At 58.8% G+C, this 15,953-nt stretch overlaps 1 protein-coding gene across 1 annotated transcript in view; it reads right to left on the bottom strand.

Moving 5' to 3' along the window:
- Window positions 1–790: 790 nt before the first annotated feature.
- The window catches only part of MUC5AC (mucin 5AC, oligomeric mucus/gel-forming), a 32,869-nt gene continuing 17,706 nt past the window's right edge, over window positions 791–15,953 (bottom strand). Inside the window, exons 29-48 of the mRNA XM_044682086.1 lie at window positions 15,762–15,890; window positions 14,749–14,893; window positions 14,135–14,178; window positions 13,861–14,049; window positions 11,141–13,336; window positions 10,522–10,766; window positions 9,633–9,810; window positions 8,708–8,958; window positions 7,876–8,059; window positions 7,243–7,450; window positions 6,556–6,734; window positions 5,498–5,594; window positions 5,159–5,271; window positions 4,827–4,861; window positions 4,161–4,322; window positions 3,843–3,965; window positions 3,635–3,733; window positions 2,712–2,831; window positions 1,830–1,984; window positions 791–1,100 (exon numbers count right to left, since the gene is read on the bottom strand). Of these exons, the coding sequence (XP_044538021.1) occupies window positions 791–1,100; window positions 1,830–1,984; window positions 2,712–2,831; window positions 3,635–3,733; window positions 3,843–3,965; window positions 4,161–4,322; window positions 4,827–4,861; window positions 5,159–5,271; window positions 5,498–5,594; window positions 6,556–6,734; window positions 7,243–7,450; window positions 7,876–8,059; window positions 8,708–8,958; window positions 9,633–9,810; window positions 10,522–10,766; window positions 11,141–13,336; window positions 13,861–14,049; window positions 14,135–14,178; window positions 14,749–14,893; window positions 15,762–15,890 (5,162 nt within the window). The remainder of the gene's footprint in view (window positions 1,101–1,829; window positions 1,985–2,711; window positions 2,832–3,634; window positions 3,734–3,842; window positions 3,966–4,160; window positions 4,323–4,826; window positions 4,862–5,158; window positions 5,272–5,497; window positions 5,595–6,555; window positions 6,735–7,242; window positions 7,451–7,875; window positions 8,060–8,707; window positions 8,959–9,632; window positions 9,811–10,521; window positions 10,767–11,140; window positions 13,337–13,860; window positions 14,050–14,134; window positions 14,179–14,748; window positions 14,894–15,761; window positions 15,891–15,953) is intronic.

The following is a 15,953-nucleotide window of genomic DNA, read 5'->3' as shown; positions in this document are numbered from 1 at the left end:
CTCTGCGGCGGGTGTGGGTGTGGGGAAGGGGGCGATGCCTCGGGGCTCTGGGGGGGACGGAAGCCTCTCCGTGTGGGGCTCAGAGGGGACCGCGGGCGCCCTGTTGGGTACTCAGTGGCGATGGGAGCCAGACTGCAAAATGCTGAAGGTTTATTTCTAATCGATCAGGCAAACATTTTTGGATGAGGAGAAGGCTGGCAGGGCCGAGGGCAGGAGCAGAGCTGCACCCGGCGCCACTCCCCAGAGCCCGGTGGGTCCGAACGGGCCTCCCAAACGGTGGGCACGAGACCACAGGATCCTGCGTTGGAAGTCTCTGCCCCAAACAGTGGCTGCCCACTCGGGACGCAAGGCCGGACCGTGGAGGTGGCAGGCACGGTGTAAACAGAGCATGTGTGCCACAGCACTGGGCAAGGGCCAAAGGGGGCTCCGGGGAGGCCTTGGTCAGCGTTTGTGATGCCCTTCAGTGCTGCTGGGCCTGGCTCGGGGTGACAGTGGGGGCCAGTGCTGGTCAGTTCCAGACTCCCAGAGAATGCCAGTTTCTTCTTCCAGCTCATCCCGCCTGCCGGCCAGCCGGCCATCTGCCAACACGGGCCTTCTGGTGGGACGGCGCCGGCCACAGGGGTGAGGAGGCGAAGTGCCCGGAGCTCTGGAAGCATCGGGGAGCAGCCGCAAAGAGGCTTAAGCTAGCTGGGCAATGGAGGGGGGGTCAGGGGGCAACGGAGATGTCCGGCAGGCCCAGGGGTGGGCGGCTTGGGCCCTGGCCCTCCCCCGGGGCAGTCCTGGTGTCCTTTTATCTCTGGGGCTGGAGGCCGTGGGCGGCCCTTCGCCAACGCAGGGCCTGGCCCCCACGGGGAGCCTGGCGCGGCCCCTGCTCCCGGCTCTGCGCCTGGATGTCCTCACTCTCTCCGCTGTCCTCGCCGCTCCCGCCCCCGGGCACGTCATCGCATGGCAGGTGCCGGCAGCCGCACTCCTCCACCTGGGTGAAGGTGACGGCCAGGCTGGAGCCGTCGGGGCAGCTCAGCGACACGTTCCTCTGGCTGGTCCTCAGCTCTCGGCAGCACTTGCAGCGGTGCTCCAATGCGTTGGCCTCGAAGGAGTAGCTGTTGGGCAGAAACACGGGGCTGAAGGGGGGCCTCTGCTGCAGCCGGGGCCCCAGGGGCTCAAGGGTGTGTCGTATCCACCTGCTCCCCTGTAGTCCCTCCGTCCCTGCTCTGCTCCGGGCCTCCAGGCCTCGCTCCCAGTCTAGCCCATCCATCAGGCAGCCCTGTGCCCTGCTCTGCCCAGCCCTGGCACCTTCCTTAGCCCAGATGCCCCCTCGCACTCTGAGTTGGCACTGACCAGGTAGGCCATCTAGCTCAGCTAGCCTCCCCCTCATACCAAGAATGCCACCGAGGTCTGGAGAGTGGACGGGATTTGCCCAGGGTCCCAAAGCTGGCAGCAGAGCCTCGGGCTCTTGGGCTGCTGCCACGCCTTGCTATGCGGCTTCTGACCTGCCCAGCTCTCGCTCATCTGTCCACGGGGACCTCTCGGGGCCTCCCCCTCCCCCCATACCCTCTGCTCTCCTTTCTGAGCTTCTTCCTGACTCTTCACGGCCAGCCTCTGCCCAGGCCTTGCCTCTCTGGGCTGTGCCCAGACTCTGACAGGCCCTGAGCCCATCTGCTCTCCTCTCATTCCCCTCGAGGTGTGCCTCTGAGGTCCCTCGGTGGCAGCTGCTCCCTCCCAGGTCCTCAGAGTCAGGGCTGAGTCTCGGGCGGGCCAGTGAAACGATGGGGGCCTCCCTTCTCCCTCCCTCCCAGGGTCTGCGGAGGGCGGTGGGGAAGGCCACTCACATGGAGGTCGTGTCTCCGCAGTTGCCCTGGCAGTAAGTCACCTCCACTGGGGCGCTGGAGCTGCAGCCACCCTTCCGGATGACTTGGGTGTGTCGGCCCACGTCACAGTGGTAAACCTCTTTGAGGCGGAGAGACAGAGCAGTCAGGGTCACGGGCTTCCAGGAGCACGGGGAGAGCCACGCAGGGGATAGTGGGTAGACAGAGGGGTCTGAAGGACGGGGGGCGGGGGAGGGGGCAGGATCTTGTCCCTATTGCACCGCCACCAGGGACAAGAGTCTGGCTTCTTTGGGGCGAGGGTCACCCCCTCTGCCTTCCCTCTCTGCCCCCTGCCTCCACCTCTCCTCTGGGAAACAGAGACTCCAGACAGGGTGGGCATCAGAAAAGGGGGAGTCAAGGTCCACTTACGGGGAGGTGGTGGGCACACCAGACAGCAACCGTCTTCACTCCACCTGACTTGTTCCTGTGCACGTGGAGAGACAAAAGGCACTTGGAGTCAGTGCCCAGCGGGATGCCAGACAGGAGCAGGTTGGCACTGCCCTCTGCTCAGCCTCCTCTGCCACCCTCTCACCCAAAGTCTTGGCCCTAATAGGACTTTCTTTGGCTCCCCTTGTTACTCTCTCTCTTTGGGGGTTAGGAGAGGAGGGGAGGCTCCCCCAGGCCTAGGAGGGCACAGAACAAGGTAGGTTGGGATCCAGCATCGCTCCAAGGGAAACCCAAAGGAAGGCTGAGGCTTCCCTCCACGCTGAGCCATGTCGGGTCATATCCTAGGTCCCGGGCCACGGAGGGGCCGCTGGGCATCGCTGCCCACAAGCCAGCAGCGTGGCCTCTCGTGCTCCCTGGGGCCCAAGGGGTAAACCCTCTCCCACCCTCCCGAGAGCTTACCTGGGAGCAGAGGGCGGGGGGACAGGCTTTCTTCATGGTCACCAAAGTGAGCTGCCCATTGACTTCCTCGCATTTGTACTGGACACATTTATCCCCAGGACTGGACCAGGTTTCCCCTGGCTGAAAGAGATTAGAGAAGGGGGTGGGGATGCCAGCCTGGACTCAGCCGCACCAGCCATCGCCCCGTCACTCGGCATTTCTCTAGTAAGCATTTCTGGGTGCCCAGCCCGGGCTCAAGTGCTTCAGTGCCATGGACAGCAGCGGCTGAACAAGGCCTCCCTCCCTCCCTCCCTTCCCACTTTGATGATCACTCTGAGGCTGGACCTCCTCCTGCTGAGCCATGCCTGGAGGGCACAGGGCGGCAGGGGAGACTGTGGGCTTGGACAGGCCAGTGCCAAATGTGGACCCCAGTGCCAGCCGTCAGGGGGCCAGAGTGGGGCTAGCTTGGCAGTTCCGCACCAGCCAGCCCTGCCTCCTCCAGCTCGATGGCCCAGGGAGGTTGGGAGGAGGAACAAACAACAGAGACGATTGCTTGTTCCACCTTATAGAGCCACATTCCTTGTGGCCGCGGTTTGGGAGCTGGGGAAGAGGGTCCCGTAGACTTGCTGGTGCCCTCCCTCGGGGCCACTTGTTATGGGGTGCGGGGCACCAGAGCCCCCCGTCCTTGTCCCCTCCAGTCTGTGAGCTCCCCGAGGGTAAGGGCCCGGAGGCCAGCCCGGCCCTATCCCCAGCTCAGAGCTCTGCCCACACCAGGTGCCCACTGGGCGTCTGTTCCCTGCGTGACTGGCAGGTGAGTGCATTCAGCCTCTAAGCTCCGACTTTCCCCTCGCTGTGACCTGGGGAGTCCAGGCCAGGAGGGCACGTCTGCCCACAGAGAAGAGGCTCTGCAGTGGGGCGAGCGCCAGTGGGCCTGGCATACTTACCCAGACCAGATTAACTGAGCTGTCATTGGTGGGCATCACGCAGGCAAACTGCACGCATGTGCCACAGCACTGGCCTGGCTGCTTCTGGATCCTGGAGCCCTGTGGCACAAGGAGTGGAGAGGGTCCACAGGGAGGCTCCTGGGGCCGGGGCCAGACTCCCTGCCCCACCCCCACCCCCGAGGAGAGGCAGGCGGAATGGGCGGCTCACCCTCGGACAGTGGGTGTCGCAGACTTTGGTCTTGCACTTGATGACGTGTGTCTGGGACTCTGGGTCGCCTTCAGGGACACAACTGCAGGTTTCACAGGGATCTGAGGACACCACAGCTCCAGGCTAGGGGAGGAGGCAAGAGGAGTGCCAGGGTCACCGCCAGGGGGCACCGTCCCTACTCTCTCCTGCCTGAGCACACTGGGCCAATTGTGAATGATACCAGCTCACACCCGGAGGATGGCAAAGCCCAAGTGGACGCGGGCCCTGGATCCGGAGCCTGGCCACCCCTCTCTTGGCCGCCAGCCACAGCCAGCTCACTGCCCTCAGGAGGACGGCAGACACGGGCATCGGCCGCATCTCCAGAGCCGCCGGGAAGAAGCTGCCTTCCCGCCTCTGGTTTCTTCTCTCCCGGATCAATGAAAGGGACGCTGACCCTCCTCCAGGACTCAGTGGCAGGTTGTCTGCCATTTCCAGGCCTTTCTGAGAAACCTCGGAAGACTCTGAGGCAAGCCGCAGCTCTGTCGCCTGCCTGATGAGTGAATGCGCAGCCTCCCACCTCCTCAAGCTGCCCCCCAGAGCCGAGAAGCGTTTCCCGGCCTGGAGCCGAGCTCGGCCTGCTTTCCTGGGCCTCTCCCTTGCCACTATTGCTCCTGCTGGCACCCTCTGGGCAAACAGAGCAGGAAAGCGTCCTCCCTGCCCTGCAGCCCTTCTGCCAGAAGCTCTATCATCCCTCCTCTGCCTCCACGCCCCATCCTTCCTCTCTGCACTTCATCGGCATCTTCCCTCACAGGTATTTTACTCAGAGGGCAAGAGCAACGGGCAGAGCCATCCCAGGAGCGGGCAAACTACAGACCAAGCTGGCGCTGGCCACTGGCCGTGCCCTGAGAAGCCCTGGCAGCCAGCAGCACTTCTAACATCCTTCCTGGCTCTCCTGTCCAGAACAGGGCTCCTGGGAAGGGGAGTGACGGGCCCAGAAGCACTTACCTTCACGGGCTCTCCGTTGGGGCCTGTGCACCAGGCTGAAAGAAAGAAGAGAGGCGGCCTGTGGGTAGGGCCCCCGCTTTCCGAGGGCAGGAATTCCAAGTGCCCGCTGTGTTGGGGGGCTTAGGAGAGTGAAACTCCCCAGAGGCACCTAGCGGGGCCGAGTGGGGCAAACCCCGGGGTGGCCACCCTGCCACCTTCTTTGTAGGTGTTGCCCTACTCGACGCACTTTCTTTGAAGGCCCCTGACTCAGAGGCGGATAGGAATGCCCTCGTGAGCCCCGTCTAGCCGGGGGTCCAGGACTACGTAATGGGAATCCAGGCCCCATCACTTACGTTGGCACTCAGAGAGAGAGGCTGGCACACAGATGTTAGAGCTCGAGCTGAAGAGGGTGGTGCCGGCAGGGCAGAAACATCCCTCTGTGATTCGGCTGACGTCTTCAGCAAGGCTAGAGGAAGAGAGATCCCAGAGGTGCGATTACCCTCGGCCCCAGGTCCGTCCCAGGGCCAGCGGGAAAGTCTGGCTTATCTTCGGTGGGAGGCGATGGCCAGGGAAGCAGAGAGAGGTTGGCCAACCCCTAGACAAGCTCCACATGGGCAGCCAGGGCAGGGAAAAGCCACCACAGGAAGCCCCGTACGTCTGGGGAGGAATCGGGGTCGAGGGGAGCCACTTACATCAGGCTGCTGTTCATGCTTCCCTGAGGACTTTGACAGGTGGGCGGGTAGATGGGACCACATGGTTGGTATACCTTGTCATCAGGACAGGTGAAAGCTAGATGAGAAGGAGGGAGCCGCACCATGAGGAGACGAAGCCTCGGAGGACAGAGGGGCCATCCTCCCTCAGGAGTGGAGCCCTGACTCTCTCCAAGTATATTCCCACAACTTCCCTCTACCAAGCTGTGCTCCTCTTGGAAGGCTACATTTGTTAATGCAGCCCTCAACTCAAGAACTCTCAATGGCTCCCCAGGGTATGCAGAATGACATCTAAACTCCTCAGTCAAGAACTCAAGGTTTTCCTTATCTGGTTCCAAATTTCTGCTGCAGCCATAACCCTCACCTCCTTCTCCCCCCACCCCCAACACGCCATGCTCAGACAGAAAAGTATTGGCTTTGGGGGGCAGCTGGGTGGCTCAGTGGATTGAGAGCCAGGCCTAGAGAGAGGAGGTTCTGGGTTCCAATCTAGCCTTAGACACTCCCTGGCTGTGTGACCCTGGGCAAGTCACTTCACCCCCATTGACTAGCCCTTATTGCTCTTCTGCCTTGGAACCAAAACACAGCACTGATTCCAAAATGGAAGGGGAGGCTTAAAAAAAGTATCGGCCCTGGCACAGACTAGCCACAGGGCCTCTGGCATCCATCTTCCCTTCTGCACAGTGAGGGGCTTGGAATCAAATCTCTATGCTGATTGTATTACCACGACATATGTGGACCTTGGGCTCATATCCTCGGTGGATGTCCAATATCAAAAGGCTGACTGAATAAGGGGAGGAGTCCCAGCCAGATTGGGGTCAGACCCTGGGTCTGAGCCTGGCTTGGTGCTACATGACCTTGTGGCCTTAGGCGAGTCCCTTCCCCTGTCTCTAACAGCCATTAAGGTTCTTTCCCTCTCGCTCCATTGATGGGGATGATCTTCCCAAATCTTCTACCTCTCCTTGGCCCCCGGGTCCACCTTGTCCCTTTTTCTGTGCCCCAAGCAAAGTGGCTGGTCAGAGGAACAAAGGAAGGTCACTCACAACACTGGCCGTTGGTCTTGCTTCTCCAGTCGATACACAGGCCTTGCGCAGCACAGAGGGCTGCGTAGAGCTCCAGGCCTGAGCACCACACCCTGCCCTCGGGGATGTGGCACTGGTCATACACGCAGCCCTCGAAGTAGAACTGTGGTGGGATGATGCTGTGGCACGGTTCAAAGACCCTTTAAAATAGGAGCCAGAAGATAGCTGTTAGTGGAGTCCCAGGGGCACCCTGCCAGCCGGGGCTCATCCGCAGAAGAAGCCTGGCCAGCAGAGCCTCCCTGCAACCAACCGGGAACAAAAGGGCTGTGCAGAGCTGTGGAGCTGTCTAGCGGGAGCCTAGAGCTCTTTCCAAGGATCTCCTCTGCATCTGCCCTCCTCTGCCTCCTCTCAATCTGAACAACCCTCGCAGCCTTCCACAACACCTCATTGAGATGTTTCCTCTTTCCCGGCATCCGAGCCTGCACAGAACCTCACGGATCCAGCCTCCACTGCTCCCCAGTGCCCAACTCCCCTCTGCCACATCTACAAGGCCCCTCCAGGACCTCTGGCTCACCACACAAACCGCTCTTGCTGGAAAGCCTCTTTCCCAAGGGGAGCTGAAATGGGACCCTTCGCTTTTAGCTCCACTCTGTGCCAGCTTAACCCTTTGGGTACCCAATTCCTTTTTTGCTCTTTTTGGTTTCTTACTCGCTCATAATCAGCAGGCAGAGAGGAGAAGGCGGGCATGGCTTGGGTGTGCTGAGGGGAGGCACTGTCGGGGTCGGGGTCGGTCTATTAGCACAGTAAGGCTGGTTGGGCACATGATACTTCCAGGAACCAGACATTTCAGAGCAGGAGGATACAATCTTCCCATCAGGCAGGCGGCATTCATCTCTCTTGTCATTGGTACATGTCCCTGCAAGGTGGTACAGGGGGTCACTGAGGAGAGTGCACAGAAGCTGAGATCTCCCTGGCTGCTCTCAGAGCAGCTTTTATGTAGCTCCAGCTACTGTCTGGAGACAGCAGGGCCTGGAGAGCCAGGACACCTGGCTCCTGACTCAGTGCCAACACAAGTCTGAAGCAAGTCAGCCTGCTTCAGTTACCCTGTTTTATCATTTGGCCTAGAAACCAAATCAGGCCATTGCTCTCACAAGGGCTTCATCTGCAAATGCCCTGAAAGCGAGGGCATGAGGTGCCAGGGCCTTCTCTTGAGCTCGCCTTCAGATAGGCCTCTAGTCAGCCTGGTGCCCGAGCCCTGACCCATCAGCAGAGGTACCCCAGGACGTTTTCTTCCTTTGGGGACAGGGATATAGGTGAGGCCATGAGAAGCCAGGCACCTACCACACTGTCCTTCTGTGTTGTTGGCAAACTTGGTGAAGGGCACCTCCACAGAGAAAAGCAGCCCACTGAACATGACTTGGACGCCAATCTCTGGGATGGTGACGTACATATTAATGCCCAGGGTAGAGATCACAATGCCGTCTTGCTTGAAGCCTGCACTGATAGTCCGGTTGTTGAAGATAATCTGAGTGTAGGGACACAGTTCATGACAAACAATGAGTCAGAGGACCTGGGCTCAGGTGGGGCTGCCCCCCCCACTGGCCACCATTGCATATGGCTCCTGCTCCAATGCCAACCTCTCTGTGTAATTCAGAAACCTCCTGGGGAAAGGAGCTGCACCAGAGAGGCTATCAAGCTGACCCAATGGGAACCACATGGTTATGCCACCCGTGTGCTTATAGTTATGTTGGGAAAAGGCACCCATCAAGGATCTGCACTTGTGCAGCTCTATCCCACAGTCCCACACAGAGCATCCTGGAAGCTCTTCTTACACAGCGGCCCCTACCAGAGCTCATTCCCCCCCCTCCCCCGTCATGTGCTGGCAGGGCCTTTGGGGGCTTACAGTCAACTCTACCCACGCGGAGAGGGAGGAGGAGGAGGGAGAAAATGAACCACCTTTCATCCCCTGCCCTTCCCTGGGCTGTTCCTGCCAAGTTGGCTGGCTTGTGCCCTCACTGAGAGCCCTGCTTTCTGGCAGGGCTGTGCCCTTATTCGCTGTTGTGATCTGGGCTCCCCTCCCTTCTCCCATCTTGTGTCCAGGACACTAAAAAGCAGCAACAACGAGCGGGTGACAGTAGGGCCTCTTGCATGCCTGGGAACTCTCCTTTCCCACCTCATTCTCCATCACCCCACGGACCAGGGCCCGGGTCAGCACGATGCGATTGTCCTTGTACTCGACGATGATCGACCGAGGACAGGATAGCCCATCGCGGGCATCACAGAAGTAGTTGTCAATGAGCACCCGGAAATGGTCGTAGATGGCGTGGATTTGTTGTACTAGGACATATGTGCAGTTGTCCAAGAAAGTGTAGTAGACGCCATCAAAGGTGATATAGTGAGGATCTCCCCAGCCACTGCACACACCTGGCAGAGCGACGAGGCAGAAGAGGGTCAGTGAACAGCAGGCAAGCCCCTCCCCCCCCCCGCCCCGTGATCCTGCGTGATGAGGAGGAAGGACTGGCTTGTGCTGTCCTCCAGAGGCATGAAGGAGAGAGGAAGGCAGAGAACTCTGCCCTTGGTCTCTGCTGGCTGGCTGGCATTTGGTCTGGGGCGCACAGTGACAGTCTCATGTCCTGGGCAGAGGGATTCTACTGAACACGTGCGCTAGCCATTGGCCTGACCCTCTTCCGGCATGTAGGCTCTCTGCCTAATTTTGGCATCTAAACACAATATTCTTGGTTATGCTGAGAGCTCGTGTGCCCCATCAAGGGACCCTTCTTTGAGGCAAAGAATGTGCCTTTATGCCCTTTACACCAGCTGGAGATTTTGGAACCCAGAACCTGCTCCTGCCACAAACAATACCACACATACTCTACTGTAGGGAGGGTGGGGGCAATGCCTCTGCACACGGACACTGGCAGGTGCCACAAGGGTGGAGGGGGCAGCAGAGCATAGGGGATAAGAGAATGGCTTCCTCTTTGACTAGTTATTCTTGCTATGGACCCTAAGCTCCATGCATACTGCATAGACTGCAGGAGGCCTGGGACTTCAGCACCCTGGACACCTCCTGGATCGGCCTCGAGCTCACAGCCACTCACATTGACATTCATAATGGTAGCAGCAGTGATCTTCGTCATCATAAACCTTCACAGGAGGGTAGCCATTGGCACAGGACACCTTCTTCACTGCGGGGCAGCTCACGGGCGTTACCGTGACCACGTCGTCACCCTCGCAGGTGGCTTTCTTGCACTTGTGCAGGAACCAAGTCTCTCCCCTCTGTGAGAGAAAGGACACAGCTCTGAAGCGGGGTCTGGGAGCTCCAGTTAAGGTCTAGACTGGGGCGTGGGGTGGGGGAGAGTAGCTTCTGCTCCGATCTGTGGTGCAGAAAGGAAGTCACTAACCAAGGCTCAGACTACAATGGAGTCTCTAAGTTCCTGGCGCCCTCTAGAAGTCAGGCCAAAGATGTCCTTGGTAGAGTGTCTCTTGTATTCCAACAGAGGGATGACACGCGCCTGGTAGATCCAAATGGGCCGCCCTCTCGTTCTTGCTCCATGAGCCTTGTTTGGCTCCAAGTTATGCCTGAAGCCTTTTCCAGTTCTACTATGACTTGATGACCCTCCCCTCTCTAGTTCCCAGAATCTTGGGACTCCCTCGGTTTCTCCCCACTCTTCCCTCAGAGAACCCTGCCCCAGCCCCAACTCCCCACTTTGGGGATAATTCCCATGCCTGGATCTGTGGCCTTAGACTTCCTCCTGAGCTAACTCTTTGTCCCCGAATGTTCACCCATTGTTTCTAACTCAGCATATATTCAAACTGGAATTTCCCCCAGAGCCAGCCTTCCCTCCCTACTTCTCATTTCTTGTAATGATCTTCCTAGACACCCCAGCTCGAATCCCTTGAGTCACTGGAGAGAAGCTTGGAATATTCCTGCATTCGGCTCTTGAAGAGGGTGAAAGGAAGAAAGGAGGCTGAAGACACCCAACCAACCTTTCTTGGTGGTACTGCATTGGGACAATCTCCTGATTTTCCTGGTGTAACTGGAGGATGAGAAGAAGACCTCGATGGCAACGTGGGAGTGGATGCGGATGTGGACCTGGATGGAGGTGTAGATGGGACTGGAGGAGGAACCGAGGTGGAACATATTTCTGCTCTTCTCTCCACAGTACAGTCTTTATTGCAAATGGCAGAGTAGCAATGCCCCGCATTGTCAGTCCGGTTGTAAATCACAGTTCCTGTGGAAAAAATAAAGCTTGAAATGAACCTGTTCTTGGGAAAGCAGCAGGAATCTGAGGGAGAAACGCGTATCGTGCTTGACTTTGTTCTCCTTTGACTGTTTAGTTTCCTGTTGGAGAAACCATCAAAACCATAAAAATATCCAAGACAGGAAAAGGAATGGATTGTAGGCTCTCCATGACCTGGCGTAAGGCTCTGTGTGCATTCTAAACTCTTTAGTGACTCTCAGGGGAAGCCTTGGATGGAAGAAATAACGAGCAAAAGGATCGTAAATGGAGGGCAAAAATGAAGAAGAGCAATGGGCCGCCAGGGATGGAGGAACAGCTGAAGTAAAGAGATGTGAGCTAGAATGCAACTTTGAATAGGTGCTTACCAGACTGGTAGACTTTTCCAGACAGGAAGCAGAAACAAGGTGTACTGGTATGTGTAGACAAGGTGGTAGAGGTTGTGGAGACATATATTGTAGGGATCATAGTAGATGGAGTGGAGGTAGTGGCTGATGTAGTACTGGAAATGGTTGTAATGGAGCTTGGGGTGGATGCTGTGGAAGGACAGTTCTCCATGGGTTCACAGCAGAGAACCCGGATCTCGTAATTCAAACACATCTTGAATTTCCCCTTCTGGTCCTGGTTCCTGCAGATGAGCCCATAGTCACGGTTGCACTCTACCACCTGTCCAATCTCCTCAATGCTAACCTCAGGATGGGTCTCTGCACGGCACTCAAGCTGGGTGATGTATTCGGGTTTGTGGCAGATCTTCTCTCCTCTCGCCATGATGTTTTTGTAGGTTTCAACATCTCCACTGTTGGGTCCAGATGATGGGAAATCGACATCAAACCACTTGGTCCATGAGCACTGGGGCTGACAGGTGGGGGATGGTGGCAGGACTGATGTGCTGGAGGGTTTGGATGGATGAGATGTGGATGGTTTTGTCCTTGCAGACACAGGGCTAGTGCTTGAGTGCTCTTGGGTAGAGGTGGAAACTGATATCATTGTAGTGAGGGGTGAGGTGGTAGTGGTGGGAACAGGATGGGATGTTGTCTCAGGACTTGTCTTTGTGGTGACTGATGTGCTTGTGGGGGTGGTTGGAGATGCAGCTGTGGTGATGGGACAGTTCTCCATGGGTTCACAGCAGAGAACCCGAATCTCGTAATTGAAACACATCTTGAATTTCCCCTTCTGGTCCTGGTTCCTACAGATGAGCCCATAGTCACGGTTGCACTCTACCACCTGTCCAATCTCCTCAATGCTAACCTCAGGATGGGTCTCTGCACGGCACTCAAGCTGGGTGATGTATTCGGGTTTGTGGCAGATCTTCTCTCCTCTCGCCATGATGTTGTTGTAGGTTTCAACGTCTCCGCTGTTGGGTCCAGATGATGGGAAATCGACATCAAACCACTTGGTCCATGAGCACTGGGGCGCACAGTTGGGGGGCATTGTGGGCTTCTGCTCTGTGCTTATCGGGCGATCCGAATGGGACCTCGGAGTCTCTGTGGTTACGGTTCCCGTGCTGCTCATCGCTTGCGAGGGAGGAATCGACGTGGTTTTGGTGGTCCGCTCTCTCCCACACTTTGTCAGTTCACAACATTGAATTCGGATCTCATAATTGTAACATATGGGTGGGAACTGATCTTTGTTCAGGCACAAGAGGCCCTCGGTCTTGCTACACGTCACATTCTGCTCCAGCTCGTTCAAAGGTGTGTTGGGGAAGCTCTCAGCTCTACATTGCACTGCTGTGGGGACATCACAGAACCGGTATCCTTTGGATCTTAAATTCTTGAAGGTGTCAAAGTCTCCCCCATCGATGTCTGGCTCTGGATAACTCCCATCTATCCAGGGTGTCCACTCACAGACTTCTTGAAGACACTCGCTTGGCGTCGGCGTCGGCATCCCCTCGGTAGTGAGCCTCGATGTCCCCGATGTCTCCGGGGATGAAGAGGGCGCCGTTCCCGTCGTTGCTGGAAAAGGGGTGGATTGGGGAGGGCGAGTGTTTGTGACGTGCCTGCTTTCTGGTATTGTCGTCGTTCTGACAATGGACGTGGGCTGGGTCACCGTGCTGGAGCCTGGCTCTGTCGCCGTGGCCGTGGCTGTGTGGGGCTCACATGGCTGAGAAAGGCAGCACAAAATTCTGATCTGGTAGTTGTCACACTTCCCGGACGCCTGCTCCTTATTGAGGCAGACCAGCCCCTCTGTTGGGCTGCACGTCACCGTTTGGTTGAGCTCCTGCCAGGGCACGGCAGGGAACTCGGCAGCCCTGCACTCCACCTCCCGAGGGGACTTGCAGACGCGGTAGCCGGCCGCCCTGATGTTCTCCAGCGTATCGAAGTCTCCGCTGTTGGCTCCTCTTCCCGGATGGCTGACGTCCAGCCAAGGGCTCCACGTGCAAACCTCTTGAACACAAGGCGGGGTTACCGCCTGTGTGCTGAGTGTGCTGACGCTCTCTGCGTGAATCGTGGGTGTAACACTAGTGTCTGTAGTGGGGACCGTGCCTGGCTGTGTGACGGTGCCAACTCCAGGGGTGACGGGCATCGGGCTAGGAGCCGTTGAAGATTCTCGAGTCGCCGGAGTAACTGAGCGTCCCTGACACGTAGTGTGGCGCCCTGCGATTTCAAAAGAAAGAGGAGGATTGAGTGAGTGTGGAGGGCCTCCGCCCGCCGTCAGCATGGCGCTGGCACCGTTGTTATGAGACTGGAACTCGAAGGAAGCCTCAGCACGGCCAAGGATCAGCTCGCATGTCTGGTCCTAGGCTGGGCGCCATCAGGATCCTCCAGTTCCTAAAGGGGGTCCCTCACGGAGGAAGAAGGCAATGGAAGAGGAAAGAGCCCGGGAAGCCGTGCTGGTCAAACGGCCCAGAGCGAGCGAGGAAGGTGCTCTCGAGTCTGGGTCCTCCTAGGACACTGCCTTCCCGGGCCTTTGTCCCAGGGGCACCCCGCTGCCCCGAAGTTACTTTGTTTCTCCTTTGGGGTCCTCGTGGTTGTCTTCAAGAGCATGGAAGCTCCTCTGGGGTGGGGATGGGGGCAGTTCTCTTTCTGCCTTTGGACTGCGTGTTAAGCAACCCTTACGGCCTTGACTGCAGGCTGGGCTGTGGCCTTACCCAGGGTGGTGATGTCGGACAAGGGGGTGGTGGGGGGGGCCGGCGTGGTGATGCCGCACTCGTACACCTTGGCTTCTTTGGTGCCGTTGGGCCCGCAGCTGGCAACGATGCAGCCCCCGGTGCCATCCGTGGTGTTGTAGATGATCTCCCCAGGGCGGAAGTGCTTCCCCTCGTACGTGCAGGTACACGCTGGCAAGCACAAGAGACGGGACATGGTGAAAGCCCTGCCGGGGGGCCGGCCCAGGGTGCCCACAAACCGCAGCCCGTCTCTTACCGCTGGAGTCATAGGTGCACTGGATGCCGGCCTCGGTGCACGAGCTGAAAGCAGAGAGAACGGGGAGGGGAGGTTTGCTCGCGCGTCCAGCGCTCTTCCCTGACTTTCTCACGAGGTGTCACCAGTCTGGGTTGGCGCAGCCATCGGCAGCCCCGCTCGCTTGCCACTGGCCATTTTGTGGGAAGGACGGTCTCCCCTCCACCCCCAGCCCCGGCCCAACTTGCGGCCAGGAAGAACTTCCTCAGCATGGGGCAGGGCTGCCAAGGGCAGGTCGGGCCAGGACACAGCCCCGGAGCCCCAGAAACAAAGGGAAGATCCCAGTGGCACCCCCTCCCTCCCCAGGAGCCCCTGCTGCGGAGAGCCGCTGTCAGGAGATGCCGCCCCCCAACACTGGTGGGCAAGCCTCCTCCTTGTTTCCCGCTGAGGCCACATTTGCTGCTGGTGGGCTCTTCTCCATGGACACTGGCTGACAGTCATAGGATCACAAGGGAGAAGTCGGGGCAGTGGAGGGGGAAAGGCTCCTGGGCATGGGGGCCCCTTCGCGATCCCACTCACGGGGGAAGTGGCTGGGCCAGGTGCCATCCGCTCACTGTCCTGAGTAAAGGAGCTCTTACCATGACTGGCAGTTCTTGTGCAAGGGTACTGGGGAGCCTGGCGGGTAGTATGTCCCATTGACGTAGCAGGGCGCACAGCTCTGGACACACTGCATCTTATCTTCATCAAAGATGGGGGCCTTTGGAGGGCATTTGGGATAGCAGCCTGCAGGGCCAAGGAGAGGACTTGCTCTCAGACTGACCGGCCGTTCTTTAGCCTCACCTCCGGCCAAAGTTCACGGTCAGATGTCTGCACCTTCCTGTTGGCTTTACGCAGCCACAGAATCTGACAGGTGAATCGCACCCAGAGTTCTCTTGGAGGGCTATTGTGTGGCACTCGGGTGGGTGTGGGGTCCGGAAGGGGGGGGGCAGAGACCTGTGTGTACCAGGAGGCTGCTGGGGTAAACAGGTGCCTGGGAGTCCCTGGGGCTGGGGGGGGCAGGGAGGGGTCTCAGGGCTCCACTTGGCCCTGGAGACTGGCTCGGCAGGAGGATGGGCGAGTGCAGGGCACACACTGTCACTGAGCAGGAAAGAGGGAAATGTCTAGGGAGACCCTCCTACTGGCTGGGGATTCGATGAGTCGCCCGTGGCTGCCTCAGTGTGTGCCCGGGCAGAGGGGAAGCCAAGAGCCCTCCCTGTTCCTGGGACAGACTCTCTATGGGAGTGGAAAGCAGCCTGGCCGCTGGTGCCCCCTCCCTCGTCTACACTGGCAGCGGGTGATGCCAAGAGGGGGAGGTCTCGTTCCACGTGTCGGAATTCAGGGCTCCTGGCTGGGGAGGGGCTGCCTGAGGTGGAGGCACAGGGCGGCAGGGCGAGGGCTCCCGGCCAGTATCGGACGGGGGAGACTTCGGGGGCTCCCTCCGCTGTCCCCGTCCTGCCCCTCTTCCGCTCCCTGCTCCACCAGGGGGCCTCCCACAAAGGGCCTGGCTCTCGTGACTGCGTGGGGTCGAGGCTCAAGGCAGGAAGGCCGCTCGACCACGACGTGGACAGGCCAAAGGCAGCCCGAGGCCTGGGAACCCCTGGAGCTCCTTTACCTTCCAGGCCTCGGATGTTATGGGAGCACTTCCCGCTGGGGTTGTGGCAGGTCTTCATGCAGGGAGCACCGCAGGGCTGGTAGTGCCACTCGCAGGAGCCGTTGGGGTTGTAGTAGTCGCAGAACAGAGCTGCAAGAGGGCAGACGGCTCAGTGCGATGGGCCGCGGCCAGCAGGCGCCAGATCCTGAGCCA

This window comes from Gracilinanus agilis, chromosome 6, assembly GCF_016433145.1.
Source record: "Gracilinanus agilis isolate LMUSP501 chromosome 6, AgileGrace, whole genome shotgun sequence".
NCBI classification, from domain to species: domain Eukaryota; kingdom Metazoa; phylum Chordata; class Mammalia; order Didelphimorphia; family Didelphidae; genus Gracilinanus; species Gracilinanus agilis.
The sequence above is the reverse complement of the archived record's forward strand: the minus strand, read 5'-3'. Positions and strand labels throughout refer to the sequence as shown.